Consider the following 22474-nt stretch of genomic DNA (forward strand, 5'->3'; position numbering starts at 1 on the left):
CCAGTTTTATAAGTTGATATTTTGTATTCTCTTTTTCTTAAGTTCAACGGTTCGAGATAAAATTATTTCCCTCGTGTCATCCTCTGTTGTCGTCTCTGGCTAACTATAGAGAGTTTTGTTGTGATGTTATTTTTAAGAAAAGGAATGATTAAAGTTTATCGATGTACTTGTAGAAACTGGGACACTATCAGGAGACATACAGGGATACGGAAGATAAATTATGATTTATTTAACATATTTACCTCAGCAATAACATGATAAAGATGTGATAAAGTTGTGACTGTAAACCATCATGAATTACATGCCACGGAGCAGCTGGTAGTTCCTCAGCGGGGAGTCCTTGGCCCTCATTTCTGATTGGACAAACAGGTTTTAAAGAAGCTCCACGACTACAACTGTCGCCTTTTAATTCCACATCTGGCCCATCATGCCCCCCAGTACCAGTCAGACAGTGAGAGCACAGGTCAGCGTGCTTTGCCTCCTGTATGTAAGGTCGAAGTCACTTTTGTACAGTCAATGGTTACAGCTTAAATGCGCCATATTTAAGGCTTCCTGTTTATCCACGTTGTAAAGACTGTTGTAGTATAAAGTATCCTAAATATAATAACATAAAAGACAGACACAATGGATGCTTTCTCCTCCGCCTGTCACATGTAGCACCTTGTAGCGACATTCAAGAGTGTCCTGAACCGCTTCCCTTGATGTGGGACAGGTTTTGTTTAATGCAAACGCCTTTGATCAGGTGTCATTATCCAAAAAAAGCATATTTAGGAGGAAATTATGTCTTTTGACAGCTCTGCAGTTTGTACATGAAGCTGAACCCTCCGTGTAACATGTCGGTCCTATTTTTAGAGACATCACGTTAGCTCGGTTTGCAGTCAGTCGTGCTTAGGTCTGACACAGAAGAAGACGTTTCCTGCAGGTCTCTTATGTTGTAGCTGAAGACAAATCCATGCATAAACCTTCTCCAAATCTGTGTTTCCATAGCAACCTGGCCTCCAACTTCTATAATTCATGCTTTCTTTTTTTTTTTTTCATAGCTGTTGTGTTGTACTGTATCCGTTCTCTTATAGAAGCTGTACAAATCTCTGACTGAGGCCGCTCATACTTATGTTTTTAATACTGATTAATGCAGTTTATTTACATGTGGATGTTATGTGCTTTATATTGCACGTTTAATATTAAATCCCAGATTTGTGTTTGCTCGGATAACTGAGTGAAGCCTCTGCTGCATTACGAGTCTGCACTTCCTGTTTGTTCACGATCTCTAAACCTGAGACCTAGTTTTATTAATTTTATTTATTTATTTTGGTGCTTTTGAGTCTAAATGACCAATAGATACAAAACGTGTAGAATTATTCCAGTAGACTGCTTCAGCAGGTAGCAGTGAAACAAGCTGTAATGGCTGCAACATGATCCTCGGGTGCAAATGGTCCCGATCAAAGTTCGTCCACTTTTTGTGCCACTGACAGGCTCAGATTGTTCTTCTAAGTGCCTGACAACATTACAGAAAGGATCCCTACAGAGATAGACCTTTTTGTTACAGAGGAAGATGTTTTTTATAACCAGAAACGGCCTCATCTTCAAAGCCACCAGACTCCATTGACAAGAACAGTAATTTTACCTTTCAGAACACAGAAGTCGCTGATTTACAGCTGCCTTGATCATTAGAGTTTTTATATCATTGTGTGACTGTCATGTTTAAAATGGTTAGTCTAGATCGAACACAATATTTGTGTAACACACAATAACACAAAAAAACCCAAACTGATGAAGGCACCGGTACACCAGCGACGCCTGTGTCCTGTGAGGTAAAATCACTGGTTTTGTGAATGGAGTCTGGTGGGTTTGAAAACAGAGATTTATCATCAATTTCTGGTTTCAAAAAAGCACCTCACTCTTTAACAAAAAAAGAAATATTTTTAAGATGTTGTCAGACACTTTGAATAATGTTTGATCAGACATTTTCCTGCTGGGGTCTCACTTGCTGGTTTCATGGCTGCAGGCTAAAACAATCTACTGGAGCAATTCCAAAAACTCTTTAAACACGACCCAGGTTTTAAACACTTGAATCTCTCATTAGGCTAGGGTTAGCTTTAGCTGCTAGCCTTATGCATTGCCATATTAGATAATATGTAATAACTGTTGTTTGTAAATACTTTTGTTAGCATTAAGCTGCTGCCATCCCACCCCCTACATTTTCAACCTAAAATATGTCTCCTCCTCTCTCTCCTTTTCACTGCCTGTAAACAGCATCATACAGATTTTGTACACACACATACACCATCACATTCCCCCCACAGCGGGGAACACAAAACAGTACAAGTGGCTTTACCCAGCGCCCCTCCTCCTCCTTGTGCAGCCAGCGAGCCATATGGTCGATCGCAGATTAAAAGCATTTGTTGTCTCCGCCTGCCCCGCCCCGCCCCGCGGATTACCAAACCGCAGAGGGAGCATGAAGGAGGAGGAGGAGGAGGAGGATGGGGTTATATTTGTGGATATATGGAAAGCTGTGACTTTCCTCTGTAGACTTGTGATGAGTTGAAGGAATCATTTTGCCAACCTGCACAGGACCCAGCCTTACTTTTGCCTCTTGACACCACGCACACATTGGCTCATCCGTTGGCTAGCCTAATGGGATGAGTTCGGGCAGATGATGGCTGATTTAAGAGGAAATTGGAGGAGACATTAAGTCAATTACATCCAGCAGAAGGTTAATGAAACTGAAAAGGCCCGAAAGGTGAAAAAGCAGTGGCTGTTTTAACCAGTGATTGAGCTAAACTGAGCTGAAATGTGTGATTGTGACTGTGCTAGCATTTAGCATAAATGTAATCAAGACTCCAAAGCAGCACAGACTTCCTCTTATAAATGAGAAGTTGAATTCATGAGCAACAAAACAAAAGCTTTTCCATTAGATTCACTCAGTGCTTTTGCTGCTACAGTCTAGTATGATAACTAGCATAATGCTGGCTTATGCTAGCTATGTTAGCAAACTTTAGATAGAATAGATATTGAGATAATGTTGTTGATTTTCCTTCTGTTGCATTACCTTTGAGTTTAAACATTTTAATGGATCTATCACACATTCTTGTGTAATATTTCCTCCTTGTGGTCATTAGGCTATTCTTGCTAGCCGTGCTAGCTATCTAGCTATGCATTTAGCTTTAAAACATAGCATGACGGATCTTGGAAAATGAACAGCAAAAGGGGGAAAATATGGTGACGCATGTTTCACAACCTGCTCATTTCTTTATTCTTTCACCCTTATCTAGTTTTGACAGTGGTTGTACCGTCTTTCAATGTCTGTATTACCGTTCTATTGTTAGATAATCTTTCCTTAATTTCTTTAAATATTTCAAAGCAAATAACATCTGCAAAAAAACTCCAAAACTAGCAGAAGAAGCATCAGATGATAAAGAAAGCAACTCCCAAAGCCACTTTAATAATAAGACAGGAAACATCATTTTAGATACTTGATTTTAAATAAATCGTATCCACTGTAACATGTTTAAAATACAATATTGAAACCAACATGGTAATAATGGTACTCCTCTCCAGGAGTCCTTCTGGAGTCTTCCTATTCCACCTGTGAGGGAATCTTGGGAGGTGAAGTGAACATTAGCGTCCTCATATAATGCCACTCCTTGACTTATTCACTCTATATGAAAGCTAAAATCCCTTGGACACCGTTGGTCGATCTTTAAACCAAAGTGCAGCTCAATGATCAGTTTGTATATGATGCAGCTTTGAAACATGACCGGCTGTCACCTCACCAGTACTGCTCCAATGACCTGATATTTTCATAAGAAAGCAGGTCGTTCTTCTCACCTTACAGAGAACCAGCCCCTCGCATACATCTGAAGGTTACAGCCTGACCTGACAGGCTTTAGTCATGTGATCCTTCCTTCACCATCATACTGAGGACCAACAATACAGCATGATTTTTGACTATTATCCTATTTTATTGTATTATATCCAATTTGCAAAATAACTAACTAACGATGTTTCCTCACCAGCGCTTTTGTTTGATCAGGCAGTATGATGGGTGAAATTTGGTAATTTCCATTTATGCCATTACAAAACATTTTTACCATAAATTAGAGGAAATAGATCAGATGGAGCCTCACTCAGCTGGGAGCTTCTTAGTAACACCACTCAGGAATACCAAATAGGAACAAGTTAGAATATTTGATTGGAGATCTAGTTATGAGTCTCACTGGACTGAGTAGTCATGGATGTCAAATCAATAAAAAGAAAAGTCTCATTTGAAAACGGAGAATTTAAAAGTGCACGGACAGGGCGCCGGTTTTATATACACAAGCTATCATCCTCAATCCCCTGGGTTCAACTCCCGCCCCCGGCCCTTTGCCACGTGTCATCCCCACTCTCTCTTCCCCTGTTTCGGGCTCTACCCACTGTCCTCAAATAAAGGCATAAAGTAGGCATGAATCTAAAGTAGGCATTCCAGTGGACTTCTCCCCCACCAAAGTTCAGTTTTGTGTTATGCTGATAATACCATTTTTTGGGGGGAGGGGCGTGTTAAAACGGCTCCCTTAATGTGAAACAAACCAGTCTCCTGGATGAAAGTCCTGGGTTTGTTTGACCAATCCATCGACTGACACGCCAAGCTAACTTCTTGCTCTTCATACCATGCTATCAGTCTTCAACAGCACATCATAACAAAAAGAAGGAGGACATTATCCAGAAAAAGACGCTAGAGTGGTTCCAATGACTTAATATTTTCAACAGTCAGGCCTCCGAGAAAGACGCCATATTTGACAAGTTGGAAATAAAAATTGTCTGATTCACAGCTATGCAGACGACATACAACTCTTCATTTGCAAGCACACAGTGACATCTCGATCTTTAGCAGAACTCTCCTCACACTTTGGATGCATGTCAACTATTTTGAAGTAAGGACCAAATCATAAGTGGATCTGGTTCGGTGCCACTTTACCGACAATCAAGCTCACACACAATGCACGACTACCTGACAACTTAGTCGTAAGTCAGCTTGTAAGATTCCATTCTTATGAGTTAGTAAATCGGCCATCTTTAATTTGTTAGAAGTCTTGTAAGAAGTGTTTTAAATCCCAGTTTATTCCTGGCAAAGAAAAGGTTGGTTTACGCTTCTTGGTGGATTTATTCGGACGGTCTTTGTACAACTTCTTGTCTCCCTCCGATCATGTGCGTGCTTACTCAGTTTATATTCATTCATTCATAGAAAAGCCCAACGCTGCTTTCTCATGTGGCTTCTGTGACTCCCAACAATGACGGCTCTTTCTCCCCACGCTGACATATTCAGTGAATGAGAATTGTTTGGGTGATATTTTCAACAGTGAGAGCATTGTGTGCGTCAAAGTGAATGGGGACATTTACCTCCCTGACAAGGACACACACATCTGACCGTGGGTGAAACACACACACACCAACATGTAGCGACGGCAGGGACCTGATGTCTGAAGCTTCTATTAAACTGCACGCCATTAATTCTGTCAACCGATCAATCGCCATGAAAAGGTCTGTGTCACTTTAATTTGCATTCAGTCCGGCTGGATCGATGCGGCTCTGCTGCGGGCTGCAGTCTGACACAGATCCGCATTAGCAAACACCTTGCCTGCTTCCATTGAGCAGCCAGGGACATGTTGCGTAGTGATCACAGTGTTAAAGAAAAATCACTCTGGAGGCTGGACGAGTGTGAAAGCCTGATTTACAATGAGATGACCACCATTACTCATTTACAATGGTGGATACTGGATAAAAAGGAAGGGCCTCCAGTCCGGGCGCTAACTGAGCTAACTAGCCTAACAGCTAGCAACTAGTAAATTATCTGTCCATGTGTTTTTGTACAACACAAAGTTCTTGAACTTTGACCTAGACCCATTAGGGATGGCAGATCATGCCAGTGCGCCTGCACAATCTTAGAGGATGATGTGTGACCTGCAGCTTCTACTATAGCCATATGTTATAATTCTGTTTAAACAGCTTTAAGGTTTGACCTCAGCAACAAGTTGATTTTTTAGTCAGGAAGTTAGTCAGAAAAATGGGAAATATCAAAAATGCCAAAATACACTGCAGTGGGCCTTAAATAACCGATAATATAACGACAACAGTCCATGATATTTCCCATTATTTCCTTCCTACATGATGAAGCCGCTCTTGTTCTTCACTTCCTCCTGTAGTTAGAAGAACGTCAGCAGGTGTTCAGCAAGCATGCAGTAAAAAGCGAGGATACGTTTTCAGCCTCTGTGGAGGCATTCAGGAAAAGGTCACATGGAGGCAGCTTACACTGGTTGTATATGTAACCTTAAAGGAGCCGCTGCACATATTTACATGGTAAGCAGCAGGAGGATACACATCATTGACAGTATTATATACAAGTATCGATGACATGTATGAATGATAGTATTTTCAGTGTAGTAAGGAACACTTTTTATTCTCCGATAGTGAGAGAGACGATCACACTTGTTAGGTTTCAATATACAGATTCCTGCACACTTTACTGTCAGTCAAAGAAGGTCACTAATGCAGGACAAAACAATGAGATAAAACATCGGTGCAAAGCCAGGACTACAATCCCCATCATCATTACAACAATTTGAACAGAACTATATTCTGCACCCTTGATGCATAAATTCATCTCTGTAAGCCAGACCACACATCTGATAGATCTGTAGATCATCTCCGTTATCTACCTCACGTTTCCGAGCGCTGGATCACCACCCACAGCACTGATTGATTTCCTGATTCAGATCGGTCTGTGGTTGAGCCGAGTGATGGCAGTTTCAGCTGATTTGAGAATAATAGTGCAATCAGAGTTTAGTGGGTGACAGGAAGTGGTGCCAGTGACACAGTTGAGTTGTTGCTGTGGGTTGACTTAAAAGAGGAACAACAATGCTAACGGCTAATAGCTTTTGCTGCCATGACTTTTGTGAAGGTCTTTTAACGTCTTCATGAGACCCTTTGGACTTCAATGTTAACATGCCCGCTCTGATATTAGATGTCCAGGACAAATACTTCAAACATCCAGAATACAGAGGTTAGGGTTACGTACTAGACAGGGTGAGAAAATCCTAATTTGGGACCAATTTTTTAACTCATATGATGATGTGTTTCTTAAACTAATCCAACGTTTTTGTGCCTAAAAGAACGGGGGGAAAAGGCACCTCAACACAAACGCCAAAAGATACCTTAAAACTAACTTGTGAGTAGGGAAGCAGATATTATCGGCACGTTATCGGTATCTGCGGAAAATAACATATCTGCCGATGTTGATATGTAATTTTCCACTGATAAAACACTTTCATTCTGCCTAAATGCTCGATGATTTCCTAAAAAGCTTGACATAATGCTACGACATTAACCCGGCGCGAGTGTGTGCGGGCACCGCCTGCACAAAATTCTCAACAGTATACAAATAAAGACTAAAAAGTTGCAGAAACTCGAGCCAGTGAACTGTAGTTAAACAACCTTTACATTCTGGTAATTTTACCGACTTAACAACATCAAACAAAAAAACCCTCGCAGTCAAAGCCGACGCTAACAGAGAGTAACATAAACATCAAACAAAAGAGTTCGTCAGTGATCACTGATGTCTCCGTAGTAGGTGCAGTAAACAAGTCTGGGCATGTCTCGGCGGGGATGCTGCATTCAGGTTCGCTCAGAAACGTGAGTGATCAGACACGTGACCTTTTGTACAACGCCTCTTCTGTCACAACAATAAGAATAGGCATGATATCAACTCCACTACAGGGGAGAATATATCGGCATCGTAATCTGCAAGAAAGGTTGGAAAACATCGGCTCAGATATCCGCAAAAAAATCCAATATCGTGCATCCCTATTTGTGAGTCTGTATGAGACACAAAAGGGGGCGTGGCAAAGCATGATGAGATTGTGCTGACGTTCTTTATTGCACAGTAGTAACACAGGAGCGATGTAACAGGGATGCATTCAAACCACTTTAACAAGCAGAACGCTGTGTGTTAGTGGGCTGCTATCAGTCTCAAACTGATTCTTGCATTCATTTGAATTCCAACACAGACGTGAGATGGGCGTAAAAAGGGCGTTTATTTCACCTCAGTGCAGATCAGGTCATGTGTCAGTCTGTTAGTCATCTACTGAGGCACTCTGTGGATACAGTACAGGCTGTTTTTAGGGATGACATTGAGAACAAACGTGTAGACCTCAAAATGTCTTGATTTGTGTGTATCTTTATCTTCATATTTATTCATGCTTTAATGATAATAAATTGGGTGTCACCGGAGTATAAAGAGCTGGATATTAGCAGATATAGGCCATATATCAGTCCATACTTAGTGCGTCTGTGATGCCCCCTCCCCCTTCCTGTTTTGGCCTGCTGCCCCATGCAGACCACCCTCTCTCTCCTCTCTCTACGTGCATAGCTGGGCTGGTGGGTGTAAAAATAGCTGGGTTGGGGGAGTGGGGAGGGGGTGTCAGTCAATGGTCAGAGCTTGCACTGTACTGGTAACAAGTCGAGCGGAGTGGTGCGACAGGGGCAGGAGCTCTGAGGCTGAGGCTCAGGGGAAGTGAGGTTCTGTGGAGACTGAGGGGGTGCCCCCCCCGGATGGTAGCGTAGGGGGACGCAGGGACAGGGAGGGGATTATCAGTGATTAGAGATCTCTTTACGATCTGATGGGATAGACTTGTAAACCTTGCATCATGGGAAACGCTGCCATGTGTAAGGTGTGCGGCTCGGACAAGGGCCTGAAGAGCGCCGGCAGCGTGTCCAACCTGGAGCAGAACGCGTGGCCCGACTTTTACTGTGAGGAGCACTTCCCTGCGCAGCCTCCTCTGATGCTGGTAAGAGCCCGCGCTGGCAGGTGCAGCGGCGTCTTACAGGATGCTTCTGCAGAGCTGTCTTTGGAGTATTTCAGGAGATTTACAACTGAGAAGGTTTTAGGTAACTTTTTTTAAAGCAGCAACTTTGAAGCTCTCGGGAGGCGGTGTCATCTCTCGCTTTAAATCCTCCGAGTTATTTTTATTTCGCTCACAATCTGAGCGGCAGCACTTTGAATCTGTCGCTGACAAGCTGCTAAACGTGCATGCAAAGCTGTTCACATAAGTACCTTTGCATGGAGCTGAGACATTCCTCTGTTCCCAATGACAGCGTGTGGAAAGTGCTTTGGACTTAGAAGATTCAGGTGTTTGCAGAGCTGGTGTGTAAGTGTGTGTGTGTGTGTGTGTGTGGGACAGGGCGGGGTGTCGGTACCTCTCCTCTCCCTTTAAAGGCCAGTGTGACATTTTTGTTCCTAAAGTGTCCGTGCACAGCAGCGTGTGGACTCTGGTGGCTAATTTGAAAAGAGATGTAATGACTTTAGCAGCATGCCGCCGCCGCTGCAGCGACTCTGCAGAGAAAAATATCACTAATTATGTCTGTGCAGAATCTGAATGTATGGCTTTTTACGAGTACTTTCCAGTTTATGTGCCAGCTAGGCCGCAGGTTTGTTTCTGAATGAGCGTTATTCAATCGAGTGCCTTGTTTTTAAGTGACTGGAACTTTTGTCTTTTGCCACCAATGAAATTTGAACCTGCAAAGTTTTAATCATGCAAATAATTTAGCATTTTTAAATCAACTTACATATGCATGCATTTTTGGTTTTCAAAGTTCTACTGCTTTTGTCGCGTTTCCAGGGGAAGACAAAGCACACTAAAACTGCTTAAATCAGTGTGTAGCATGTATTCAGGGCATGCTGAGAGTTTCCAACACGGTTTAAACTTCTGCTGCTGCTGCATGACCATCCGAATTATCATCTTCTCTAAAAGCTCCTCTAAAAGGTCAGATGAGTGTCTAATGAGATGCGTGCTGCTCGAGTAGTGACAAACCAGCTCATGGAACAGGAACATGATCATTTTCTTTCCTGCGTTCTTAGATAACATGTCGGTCTGGTGATTGGCTGGTTCTAACTGTAAACACTGGATTTCATCTTCTTCTTCTTGTTTATGTTGGCCAGCTTAAAGGCGCATTCTCACCACCAACCGGATTGGATTTGAACAAGAAATGTTGGGCGCCACTGATAAAAAGGACGCCTCTTATGTGCAGCAGTAAAAAAGGACGTACCTATTGCGTTTCTGAGTTTGAGGTTTGACCCTCTGAGGCTGCTGTAGCTGGTCAGTGTGCAGTATTGACGCAGCAGATTGTTAGCAATGTGAAGTCAGCAGCTAATAGTTCACTAACAGAACTATTCCTGTAAGTTTGAGCACACGTCATTTCATGTAAAATGGTTTGTTCAGATAATATTATCGTGATCGCGATGCTAATTTCCTTTAGCGCTAAAACATTGGATCTTTTGACTCAAAATGACTTGATGACATATTCTTATGGCAGCTCACTGGTGTTATCGCCCTGCTGGTTGCTACCTTTACTGGTTTCCATAAGCCAGCTCTCTCTGTGTTTACCTAACAGCAGAAGCTGTTTTGTGCCTCGGTCGCCGGATTCTCCGTTTGCAGGTGCTGTCCTGTGTTGTCAAGAAAAACTCCTGGAAAGTGATTTCTTAAAGAGAGCGGGAACCCTGAAAAAGGCTGTTGAGAGTTCTGTTGTGTATTTTACCTGATGCATCTTACCGACTGGCACAGGAGGGTCCAGTCTGGTGTAATTGGTGTGTCTGTAGGAGGAGGAGTAGGAGGTGCACTGACAGCCTGCTGTGACCTCCTGACAGCTGAGCTTCTGGTATCTGAAAGGATGAAAGAGAGGCTGAGACAGAAACATGAAGAAAACAGTCAGTGAAACAGCAAACAGAGCTGGACGTCATTCCAACAGTCTCTCTCTCTGTACATGTTTGCAGGTGTGTGGTGATACGTGCTATTTACCCTTTGCAATCATTTGTTTTCTTACTCAGCTCTCTGGAAGCACTGTTACACATGGACGCATAATATCAATTATAACTTCACTGTGAGAGGTTCTGCATTACAGTTCAAACTGCATTTGTGATTATAGCAGCAATATCACCATGTTGTCACCATAAAAGCACGGTGTCTGTAGCTTTAACTGAATGAAGCCCGAGCTTGACGCTCTAACGAGTCCCTCGATCGTATTCTGCACCAAAAAATCCACACGACCACTTGGTAAAAAGTTTAACTGTTTACTTAAATAAAGTAAAAAACAGGTACAAATAAAATGTCCATCCAGGTTTTTCAACTCAAGCCAAAAAAGGAAAAGAGAGAGGTAAAAAAAACGGTGTGGCTCCACTCTACTGTTGTCATCAAGCTTCGGAAGATTTTATGAAACTAGCATCCTTAACTAAGACCAAGCATCTACATGGAAAGTCAATGGATCACCAAAGTCAGTAGGATTCACCCTGTGGGGACAATGATTGGCTGTACCAAATCTCATAGATATCCACCAAACGTTGGTTGAGATATTTCAGGTTAGACCGACGTGGTTCACCAGAAAAACAACCGATTTACGATTCTCCGAGGTTACATGAAAGAGCTCAGGCTAGAAACAGGAAGTAGTCAGCAGAACAGTAAAGTAAACTCATTCAGACTGTTGTTTTTGTCATGTTTTGTTGTTATGCTGAGCTTTTATAAGCATGGGAAATTGCTGATGCTAAAATGAAGATGCTCATCAATGGGACAGCAAAACATTAGACCAGAGCTGCCATGTTGGAGCAGAATCAGAGACTGATGAGACGCTTCTTATTTATAATCTGTAACATGACTGCATTCATTTGAAAACTGACGCTGCAGTTGCACCAGATGGTCAAATTTTGAAGTGTTTGGAAAATATGGCCGCTTTGGTAGCAGCGACCAAAGAACAGTTCTAGGTATACCTGTTCCAGCCCTACATCTCTTTGCATACTAACTTATACAATCAGCTGAGCTTACTGCGTTTTGGTCCGCTAACTAACTGGTTAAAATCACATTTAAATTCCATATGTATTTGTATGATCAGTATTTCCTCCATTATATTCGGGTGGCCGATATTTGCTGCGATATTTAACCCTTAAGTCCCTCCAACGAAACATCCCCACCACTTCCTGTTTTAGACGCGCTCTATTCTGGAGGCAGCTACGTCTTGACCCCATGACCTTCGACCCCATGTCCCACAAATATAATCTTCTTACTCTACTTCTTTACAGTGACTGACATATCTTCCTGAGTTGTAGACTCAGTAGTAGATAAAGGGTAAATTTATTGATCAAATATTTCTACACTAATTAAGCTGTAGCTTTTTAAATGACGTTTAATGTAATGTAAAGTTAGAGTTGTCACTTTCAACCTGAACAAAATAAGTTTTCCTCCATACTGAGCTTAAAGTTATTCTCGGACTGTCTGCACGATGCATTAGAGACGTCTTGTCGTACAGTTTGAGTCAGAGGACTGTACACAGAGACTTTATGTTGAATATGAAATGTCCTTACATAATATTTCTTACATAATGCGCAGTGTATGTATAGAACGCTGACAGTATATCAGTAGCTCTAAAACCCCTACACGGATGCTGCCCAGGCGAGAATAATCCTCCAGGTCCTCCACTGATGCTCTGTATGCTAATAGGTCCACAGGGAGAGCTCTGATTGGCTGGGAACAGCCCGAGGCCATCTCCAACTCTTCTCTCAAGGCTGGATTAAATGTGTGCAGGTCAGCTGACATTGATCCGAACATCGATACAGGGAGTGAAAACAATATGTGTGTACATATACTGGGACCTGCTATGGTCCCTGTACTGTCAGCTTGAGAATAGAGATTTCTATTGTGCATTAATGATGTCTAGTCAACATATCATAAAAAACAATTCATATTATATCTTTTAACCAAACAGACTTAAAAGATACCCATTTGCTTCAAGGTTCCCTCTAGCGTCTTCGTCATAATTTCATGTAGCCTCTCTTTCTACGTCCTCTTTAGCATCCGTTGTAAATTACCCTTTAGTGTCGTTATTAATGTGCCTCTAGTGTCTAGTTCAAGGTACCATTTAGTGTCATTTAGCATGAGGTTTCAGCTTTCAAGCTTCTGTTACCCTTTATTTTCATTTTTAAGGTACAATTCAGCGACTTTTTCAACAGAGCCTACGCCTGTTTTCAGGCACCCTTTAACATCTATTTTGAATGATTTGCTTCTCTTTCAACGCCCCCTTAGCATCAGTAATCAATAAACCCTTTGCTGCTTGGTTAATGTTACCCATCAGCGACTGTTTCAAGGTGCCCATTAGAGCTGCACGATGTTAGAAAACTCAACAATATTGCGATAAAGAGTGCATATTAGCTATAGGCCTAACGCTTAGAACCTGTCTACATGTTAACAGGTATTAGTGATAGCTGCTTGTTCTGAAGTAAATTAGGTGTGAAAGCATGGTCGCGATCCCCGGGGCGCCACCCAGTAGGAAACATGTTTGCATGCTAAGAGAGAGAATTTTTTTTTATTCATTGCAATAAATTGAGACGACTGCGATGTGTTTACTGCGAATGCTCATATCGCGATAACGATGACATTGTGATTAATTGCCGTAATACCCATTAGCGTCTCTTAGCATCATCTTCTACAAGGTTACCTTGCTCTCCAATTATGCCCATGTTACATACCAATTAAAGTGCATTTTTTTATTGGTATCAATACAAACATTGAAAGAGAACAACTTCCTGTAATATACTGATTTTGCTGTAGGGTGAAAACTTCCAAGTTTAAGATAATAGCAGAATATAAGTGGCTTTAATGGTTATTGGTTACATGTATTAAAGTGCTGTCAGTCATAATCTTTTAACTGTTGGTGTGTTCATGGATTAATCTGTGCACACTAACCCAAAGGAGCTTTTAATATCACGATGAGCGCACACAGAGCCGTCACCAGAGGCAGGAGTGCAGTTGCTAGTAAACACAGAAAGTGTTATCCCGTCCTGACAGGAATAGAATGTGCTCCTTCAATTAAACATGCAAGGACACAGCTGACACCTATGTGTTCTTACTCTCCTTCTGACACCACAAAATGTCCTGTTTTAAACGTTCTGACGGCGAGAAATGCCCAAGAACATTTGGTCATGTGCTCTGGTTTGGTAGACGTGATGAGAGCAGTGGTAACCTTTGGTTTAAAGATGTGTTATCATGGAGAGGAGTCTTTGTTCATTTAATTAGTGCTTCACCTCCAACAAGTCAAATGATCTGTCCCAGGAAAGGAAAGGAAACGCTTACTTGATTTCAGTATTAAGTTAATGATTGACCTGTGAAACAGTAGGTCCATGAAGTCCACACGGCCTTCATGGACCTTGTGTGAAGATTGTTTGGTTAAACTTCTCTTCAGATTTTCAGTCACCATGTTTTAAAGCAAATATGACTTTAAGGGAGCGGGAACTAGCTAACAAGGCTATGTTATACTTTTAAAACAGTGTGCACCATTTTGATATTGCTTCCTGGTTGCAATCGGCTTTGAGGTGTATTTCCTCTCGGTTGGCTGGAGAGTAAGAGGTGTAACCAAATCAGCAGCGACGTGAACATATGAGCTTGTTTACCACGTACACAGACGTACACAGAGTTTCAATGCTCCAACATTTCTGTCTAAATCAGTGTTTTGCTACGTTTCTCATGCTGCTTTTAAGTTTCAACGTACACAGCAGAGGTCATTAAATGCTTGTGCAAAAGGTCACATTAAGAGTGCCACTCCTTATCTTGACGTTGCCTGATTTATTTTAGGGTTGGACTGTTTTTTCGGCTGACTGCCGGGGTCAGCCCTACACAGGGGTCTGAATGTGACTGACTGACTGACTGACGGTACTTTCAAAGCCGTAGAGAGAGAGAGTCGCGTCATCGCAATGGCGAATCATGATTGGACCTCCACTGACGCGACTCTCTGTCTATACGGCTCTGGATATTTTGTTCGGGGAGTAGGCGGGGCTGCTCGTCCGCTGCTCCTCAGCTACGTCTGCAGCGTGCACCTGCTTTCAAACACGTTTGAAACCTTGTAACACTTTTGAACTTTTGACCTAGTCTTGTTTTTTTTTACCTGTGGACACCAAGTTTTATCTACGTACATTTTATGTATTGCTTTTGCGCAAATTTACATCTGAGACATACAAACTGTAAGTTGGACAACAAATAAAGGGGCCTCTGTTGCTAGTGCTAAAACATATATATATATATTACTTTTGTAGCTCATATAAAGGCATCAGTATTCATTTTAGTATGTTTCATAACTAGTTAAAAAGTCCTTACAGTAGCTTTAAAGGTGGTCACATGTGAGAAACTCTAGGGGGTTAGCATTGGAGCTACTAGAACTCAACTGTACCTAAGTTGACCCTTGCTAGTGGGGACAAATAGAAGCTCTTGTGTAGCTAATACTTGCTAGCGAAATTGCTAACAAGCTAATCGGTGCAATGACAAACAAGACAGTCAAAAACTGCACTAATCCTTCAAGGTTTTGTCTTGAGCCCTTGAGGATGCAGGTTTTGAGAAGGTATATCAGTGCCTGCATGTGTGTGTGTTTGTGTGTTTTCTTCTATATTATATTACTCAAAGGAAATGTGACACCTGGGAATTATACACTGATGCCATGGTGCGCCGCTGTGCTGACAGACACATCTAAAGGAAGCTTTACTCTCTGCTCCGTGCTTACTTTGCTGCCTCCACAGACACACAGGAAGCCTCTCTGTCTGCTGACTGGGAGGGGCAAGGATGCTCCCAGCCTGGGCACTGGTGTGTCTGTGTGAGGGTTAAGGGGGGCTGCTCTGCATTATTGATAAAGCCCCTCGCTCCCCTCAGATGAGGACGTTGACTTTGTAAATGAATGTTTGATGTAATGTGTTGCTGGAGGAGCCGTAGGGCCGCGCTTCGTCACGCTTGGCAGGTTTGATTGAGTCACGCAGTGATGTGTCGAGACACGAGCTGGAGCAGAAGCAGGAACGCATTGTTGAAGAAAGGACATGTATGATGCAGCGATTATTATTGGGGATATTCATTCTCTGTTTAATTTAAGAAGAATTATGCCCTATGTTTATATAGTATGGGGTCTAAATGAGCCTGCAGGAGGGACATAGGCTGTCATGGCTGCAGTGTAGTCCTTGGGGGCAAATGTGCCTCACAAAGTATAGCCCCAAAAGTTCTTGTTTTTGTCACTGTAGGGATCCGTTCTGTAAATTTGTCAGACACAAACCTCTTTCCCACCAAATTTAGTGTGTTCACGCAGGTTTTTCAAACCCAGGAAGACCCGCTAATAGATGCCGATTGTCTCTTTTCCCATTGCTAGTGAAGTATCCTCCTGTCCGGTCTCTTCTCTGCCGCGTCACCGTCTGACGTCACAAACGCTCCGTAGACAGGGTTAGTAACCAGTGAAGATGTTACGGTGGTTAGGTCTGTATTGTATCTGTTACTCATTCAGTCTGTTTATCAAACTCGGCGGCGGCAAATTTTGAGCGATGTTCGAGCGCTGCTCGGACGGAGACGGGCGTCAAAGCATCGCGCCGGAAAGGGAGCAGTTCAGCGTGTCGACCCGGGTTTTGTGTTCCCATCAATGTCGATCGGAGCTGAGACGATGTGCCGATTGTAACCTTTCCCACTAAGCAATAAAGCCAGGAGTTAGCGGGTTTTTGGATCAGTGGGAAAGCGGCTTTAGAAAAACAATCTTGGCAACCATTTGTCTTGTCTTGTAACACTGCAGCCATTACAGCCTGTTTAAAGACTGCTGAAGCTACTGGAACAATCCCAAACTATTTGTACCCCATAATATTTTAATGTGGCTCTGGCAGGTTTAAAAACACCAGACTTTCCCTTTAATTACTGAACTCCATCTCATAAATCTACTCTTTAAGTAGTGCTGAAAGAAACGGAGACCTTCGTGCTCGACTAAAGATCCTTTATTTCCCTCTCATCTCTGTTTCTATTTGATGCAGACTCACCCCCAACACGACCTTCATGTAAAGCAGTGTTTCTGACCTGCGCAGCACATTGAAAACATCTCTCCATCAAAGAGAGTGACAAACTGACTAAGCTGCTTATAGCCAGGAATTATGAAACTATTTCTGTAGGACGCCGGCTGCCACAATTCTCCCTTTATCTCTGATGTTAAGTGTTTTTTTCGTTCAAAAGACCCACTTGTCTGAGAGTCCTGGTGGTCCATGTGTTACCATAGAAACTGGGCCGGTTGCAGGACGACGATTAGGGGAAGGTCTTGTATAATGTGGCTCTGGAGGGAATGTAAGGATATTGTGGTTATGGCTGCTTTGTGCAGAGATGCTAAACAATGCTAACCCTGTAAAAACACGTTCAGCTGTATGAACGAGACTTTGCAGGACTTGTAAAAGGTGTTTTTTATTTCACTATGAATGAGTGCCTGTTTTCCTCCATGATTTTGGTCTTTAAAATGTCACCTGAGGGAAATTAAAATGTTACAGCAGCACAGAGACACACCATGAGGAAGGAAAACAGAGGTGAATTACGTCTCATTCGGGTGACAGGATGTTCTAGCTTAACTGGTTTTGTCATGGTCGTATCAATAGACACCCATCATGCAAACAGACTCTTATAGGTGCCAAACACAGAGCTGAATGTGACTAAATATGTGCTTTTCTGAAGACTTGATGCGTGTCAGTACCAGGAAGTACAGCAGTGGCATTTCCAGCCAGTTGACCCATGTACACTTGTAGTGTGTGGGCTCCTGGTGTTTATCGCCCTTTAGAGTTGTGACTTTCAGTTCATGGAGTTGGACCTTTAAGTGTGATAACATTTTAGCACACAGAGTTACCCAGAATCAGATAAGAAGGCTGCTGTCTGATGGACTTCTTTGCATGCTATGCTAGCTAGTTTAGCTAAAATTAGCCAAAACGACTGAAAACAGGGGGAACTGCTAGCCTAACAAAGAGTTTAACCTATAATAACTTGTACAGTCAAACCTGAAGCTGTCAAGATACCAGAGGTGGGAGGTTCGACTCAGATTGCGTGAGTCACTCACTAAAGAGAGTTGGGTTTACGAGTCACTCGAGTGACTTGAGTCAGCTCCCCCGTCGGCCCAAGCGCCCTTAGAGCATGCGCACCAGGCACAAGCGCCTGACCAATGAGACGAGTTCCACCAGCTCCTGTTGGGGGCTCAATGGCGTGTTGGGAGAACGGGTACTAAGTTAGTGATTCGTGTAACTCGAGTCAAACCTTCAGCTCAGGGCAGGGAGCGATCTCCAGGGGCTGGACTGTGTGAGCGAGTACTGAGTTGAAACGAGCGCCAGAATGGTTGTTTTTGTCACAGGGCTTATTCGGTGGTCTCGCCTCAAATTCGCAGTTTGCAGTGGCTAGCAGCGTGTAGCAGGAGCGAGTCAGTGAACGAGTTAGAAGTAATGAGGACTCGGGACTCTTGATTCAGTAAAAAGAGTCAGTTAGTTAGGTGGGGTCCACTGGTCCCTAAACCTCATTTGTCGTGCAGTAAATGGTAAAGCAGCTGATCTTATGTTGGCTATATTACCTAAAAAATCAGGTAATAAAATTTACCTGAATCACTACAAATAGATAAGAGGGGGCCCCCTGAACCTTCAGCCCCTGGGCCCTCTACCGGACGAATCTTTCCCTGCCAATGAGGTACTTTATTTTAACATTTTTAATGCACAACGAAGAAGTCATGAATCTTAGATGTCAGAGCATCCTTGAACACACCGACAAGGACATCAGTATAGAGCTGCAGTTTCCTTTTATTTTCGGGGCGTTTTATTGGAGGTTTTTCACTTTTTATGAGACAGGAAATGAAGGAGACAGAAAGGAGTGTGACATGCAATAAAGGTGCTTCAACACAACCTTTTCAAACAAGCTTAAAGTCTCTGCTGGTGCTCTTTTGTAGCGCTCTGGCATGACTTATAAGCTGCATGTAACGTGAACATGGAATCGTCTGTTAGAGGACAAAAACACAAAGAAACAAAAGCACTGTCCTTTAAAGTGATCTTGACGGTGTTGCAGAAAAGCTCCAGGAGCTGCGAGTCTGAGTGATGCAGTGCAGTTCTCTGCAGCAGCCAGACAGAAGCTGACTGCAGGTCAGCCACAAACATCACACCTGCACTGTTCGTGGAGGAGACATCAGTGCTGCAGAGTCGCTGCTGATGTTACACCTCATCAGTGCTGCGTTTGTTCCTCTGCTCTCTGCGCTCTGTGATGGTGCTGTCTCTAATGACTGTCAGCACTGAACGAGCTTACTAATGAAGAGTTTAGGCAAACTGTGACCTTCACTGCTAATAATAAACCATCAGCTTAAAACACCTGCTAAAGTATCCATGAGCAAGACAGCGATTCCCTGCGATCACCTGCTGTGATGCCGAAGTATTTCTGTGCGTGACCTCTGACCTCCCTGTGGAAGCGGTAGCGCAGTTTGAATGCAGTAAAAATAAGCATCACACAGTGTTTTTCCGCAGGAGCGAGCAGAACGCTGGGAGCTCTGAGCGCGCCGTGTGTGTGAGCCAGGACTTTAGTGGAGAGGAAAATGCTGAATCACTCTGCCTCCTTACAGCTCTGGTCTGCGTCCAACTGCAGCTCGCTCAGCATCCAAAAACAGAGAGGGGACATGTCCTTCCCCGAGCACGGACACACAGATTATTGAGCAGCAGGGAAACAAACGCATCTAATTATGGCTGAACAATGATTGTAGATAATTACTTGATGTGGTATTCTGCTCGATTGTTTTATAATAGAGAGCTAAAACATAAATGTGTCGAGGTTAACAGTACGCAGACATACGTTTATATTCAGTCTTGTTGTTGCTGCACACACAGAAGCTGTTAAAGGTGCGCTTTAGAGTTTTCTTGTAAACAAACCAAATTTACATTCAGTGTTTCCACGACAACACACCGTGTGGATCCTTGAGTCAAACAGATGTGTTTACTTCCTTTTACTGACTTCTCCAAAAAACATTTGTTCCATGTGTTTTCTTACCTGCCCCTTTGTGCATTTCTTCTAGTGTATTGTTGCAACTGCAAAACCTTAAAGGGCCAGTTGGCCGATTTTCAACCTCAGTCCTATCATGCTATTTTGCGGCGCTAATGCCTTTATGATAGATAAAAATGCAAGGACGCACTCGCTTCTCCAATGGGCCCTGGAAAACCTCCGCCAGACTACGTAAAACTTGTAATCTGGCGGAGCTCGCAAAACTTCCTCAATCTAGGACGCGCGCCGCCGATGTCATGTCTCAAAATCGTCAGGTTTGAAATGCCCGTCTCTCACTGGGCCATTCCTTTCAGAGAGAGGGGCGCAATGCATGCTGGGTATTGTAGGAATGTAGAATGGCCGAAACCTCGAGCTGTTTGTACGACTTTCTCCACAGCTATGGCGCCAATTTCAAATATTCCTGCTTCTATCGATTACAGAGAACACCAGCTTTGACTGACAGTGTCTTTGTCCAGACAAATTGCTCCGTTAAATCATCTAACCAGATAGTCGAACAGAGTGTGTGTGTGTGTGTGTTATGTATGACAGGGAAGGATGACCAGGATGGGTGAAACGGCAATGTCCAAAATAGGGGTGGGAATCGGAGGGTAACTCACGATACGTGGCCCACAGTAACGATAATATCACGTTACAGCGACTCTGTGATAATTGATATATTGCAAGACAATCATATAACGATACATCACCATATATATATTGAAGTATCAATATTTTGTCCCACTCCTACTCCAACATATGCATATAAGGTCTGGACAGAGGCCACTCGTGTTCTAATAAGATATTGAAATGTAGAGCAGCTTATCGTCTGCATAGCTGTGACAAGTGATCTTATGTATGCATGATGATAGCGCCAAGTGGATGCTTAGCTATTGCCAAGTGATCAAGTTGGTGTTGGGTCCTTCCTGCCATACATTGGGCCATTCTGCTTCAGATCCTCTGAGCTCCTTGTGGGTCCTGCAGGCCTGTTTTCACATTAAGGATGTGAAGTGGTTCATTAGTCCCTCTGTGTAATATGTAGCATGATGGTCAGGTGTTCATCAAAGATGCAAGGTTGTAGTCATCACATCTTTAGTTGCTGTTTCATGTGTTTCAGATGACGTGTTGCTTTCAGGATACAGCCTTAAAAATGATCGGCCTTAAACCATCTAACAAGTAAAATACACTAAATACGAACTGCTTGTAGAGAAAATGTTACTCATTCAGTCAGAAGACTTAAGTGTGTTTGGGGTTGTTTGAAGAAACTGTTTTTGATTTGTGTTTCTTCTGTGTCTCTTCCAGTCGGACAGCAACACCAGCTTCCTGCGAGCGGCGAGGGCAGGGAACATCGACAAGGTGTTGGAGTATCTGAAAGGAGGAGTGGACATCGGCACCTGCAACCAGGTAGGAGACGGAGGAAGTGACACCCACACACAGCAGTCATATTTTGGTACACAGCATCCTTGTGGGTAAAATTAGAGGGCAGGAACTATTGACTTATGTGGCTGATGGGTTGAAGGAGTCATCTCGTCCACAACTAATCTCCATAAATATTTTGTATCCTTCTGAAAATGGCTCGACATTCCTGCAGAGGGGAGGACTGTGTTTGATCTTTATTTAGGCCTCGTCATTATCTAGTCTCCTCTAAGCCCCATTAGCATTCCAGCTTACATGAGGACGGGGCTGCGGTGAAACCTGATAGGAGGTAAACAGTCCTGTCATAACGACCGGCCCGGTAAACAAAAGTCACATGGAGATGTTCTTGTGTCTCTGTGACGTGTGGAGACTATTTGTTATCGACTGTTGATGGAAGGAAGGACGCTGGCAGTCATCATACCTTCCTGTAAAGGTATTTTAATCATCTACAGTCTGGTGCCAATATCTGGATTGTTTTTTATTTGAACCTTCCAGTAGCTAATATTTGTTGCATCATGTTTCATGTAGTTGACATCTATTGGAAATCAACATCAATGACAAATCCTCTCTCTAGATTTTGGATGTGGAAACCAAATTCTTTTAAGATGCTGCAGAGGGCAGAGATTCATCTTCACTTCACTTTTATTATTTCTTCCTATTTCCTGTCGACACACACAACCTCAGGCGTGTGTGTAAAAGTGAACACTCTGCAGCGATATCAGACGGACTTGTGTGTCCATTACCAAACGCTTCCATATGCAGGATATCACTGGGAGTCCAATGATTGACGATGATCACCAGTGTTGTTGTGGGTAAACCAAACCAAACCTTTTATATAGAGGAGACACAGTTTGTGTGTGTGTGACAAACCTCAAGGTCTCCGTGTTCCAACACGTATAACTCACTTTGACACGATCGTAACATCAGTCAGAACCTTCAGCTACACAAGCCAACGCCCACGGGAGCTTTATGACCCTGTTACTGTGATGGAGAGAGGCTGGAGAATTGGACTCCGCTGTTATATGTCCGTCCGTCCCATTCTTGTGAACGCTATATCTCACAAAGACCTTGAGGGAATTTCTTAAAGTTTGGCACAATTGTCAACTTGGACTCGAGAATGATGTGATTAGATTTTGGTTGTGAAAGGGCAAAGGTCAAGGTCACTTTGATCTCACATCCATCCCATTCTTGTGAACATGATATATCAGGAACGCCTTGAGGGA

The 22474-nt window shown here is 43.0% G+C and overlaps 1 protein-coding gene across 5 annotated transcripts in view; it reads left to right on the plus strand.

Annotated features, from left to right (window-relative positions):
- ank2b (ankyrin 2b, neuronal) overlaps positions 1–22474 on the plus strand; it is a 133433-nt gene that overhangs the window by 47883 nt on the left and 63076 nt on the right. For all 5 annotated transcript variants that reach the window (XM_069671815.1, XM_069671813.1, XM_069671816.1 and 2 more), the window contains exon 2: positions 21138–21239. In XM_069671815.1, coding sequence (XP_069527916.1) covers positions 21138–21239 — 102 coding nt within the window. The remainder of the gene's footprint in view (positions 1–21137; positions 21240–22474) is intronic.

This window comes from Semicossyphus pulcher, unplaced genomic scaffold (genome assembly GCF_022749685.1).
Source record: "Semicossyphus pulcher isolate SPU_LCO1_2020_fin unplaced genomic scaffold, fSemPul1.0.p SCAF_21, whole genome shotgun sequence".
In the NCBI taxonomy this organism is placed as follows: domain Eukaryota; kingdom Metazoa; phylum Chordata; class Actinopteri; order Labriformes; family Labridae; genus Semicossyphus; species Semicossyphus pulcher.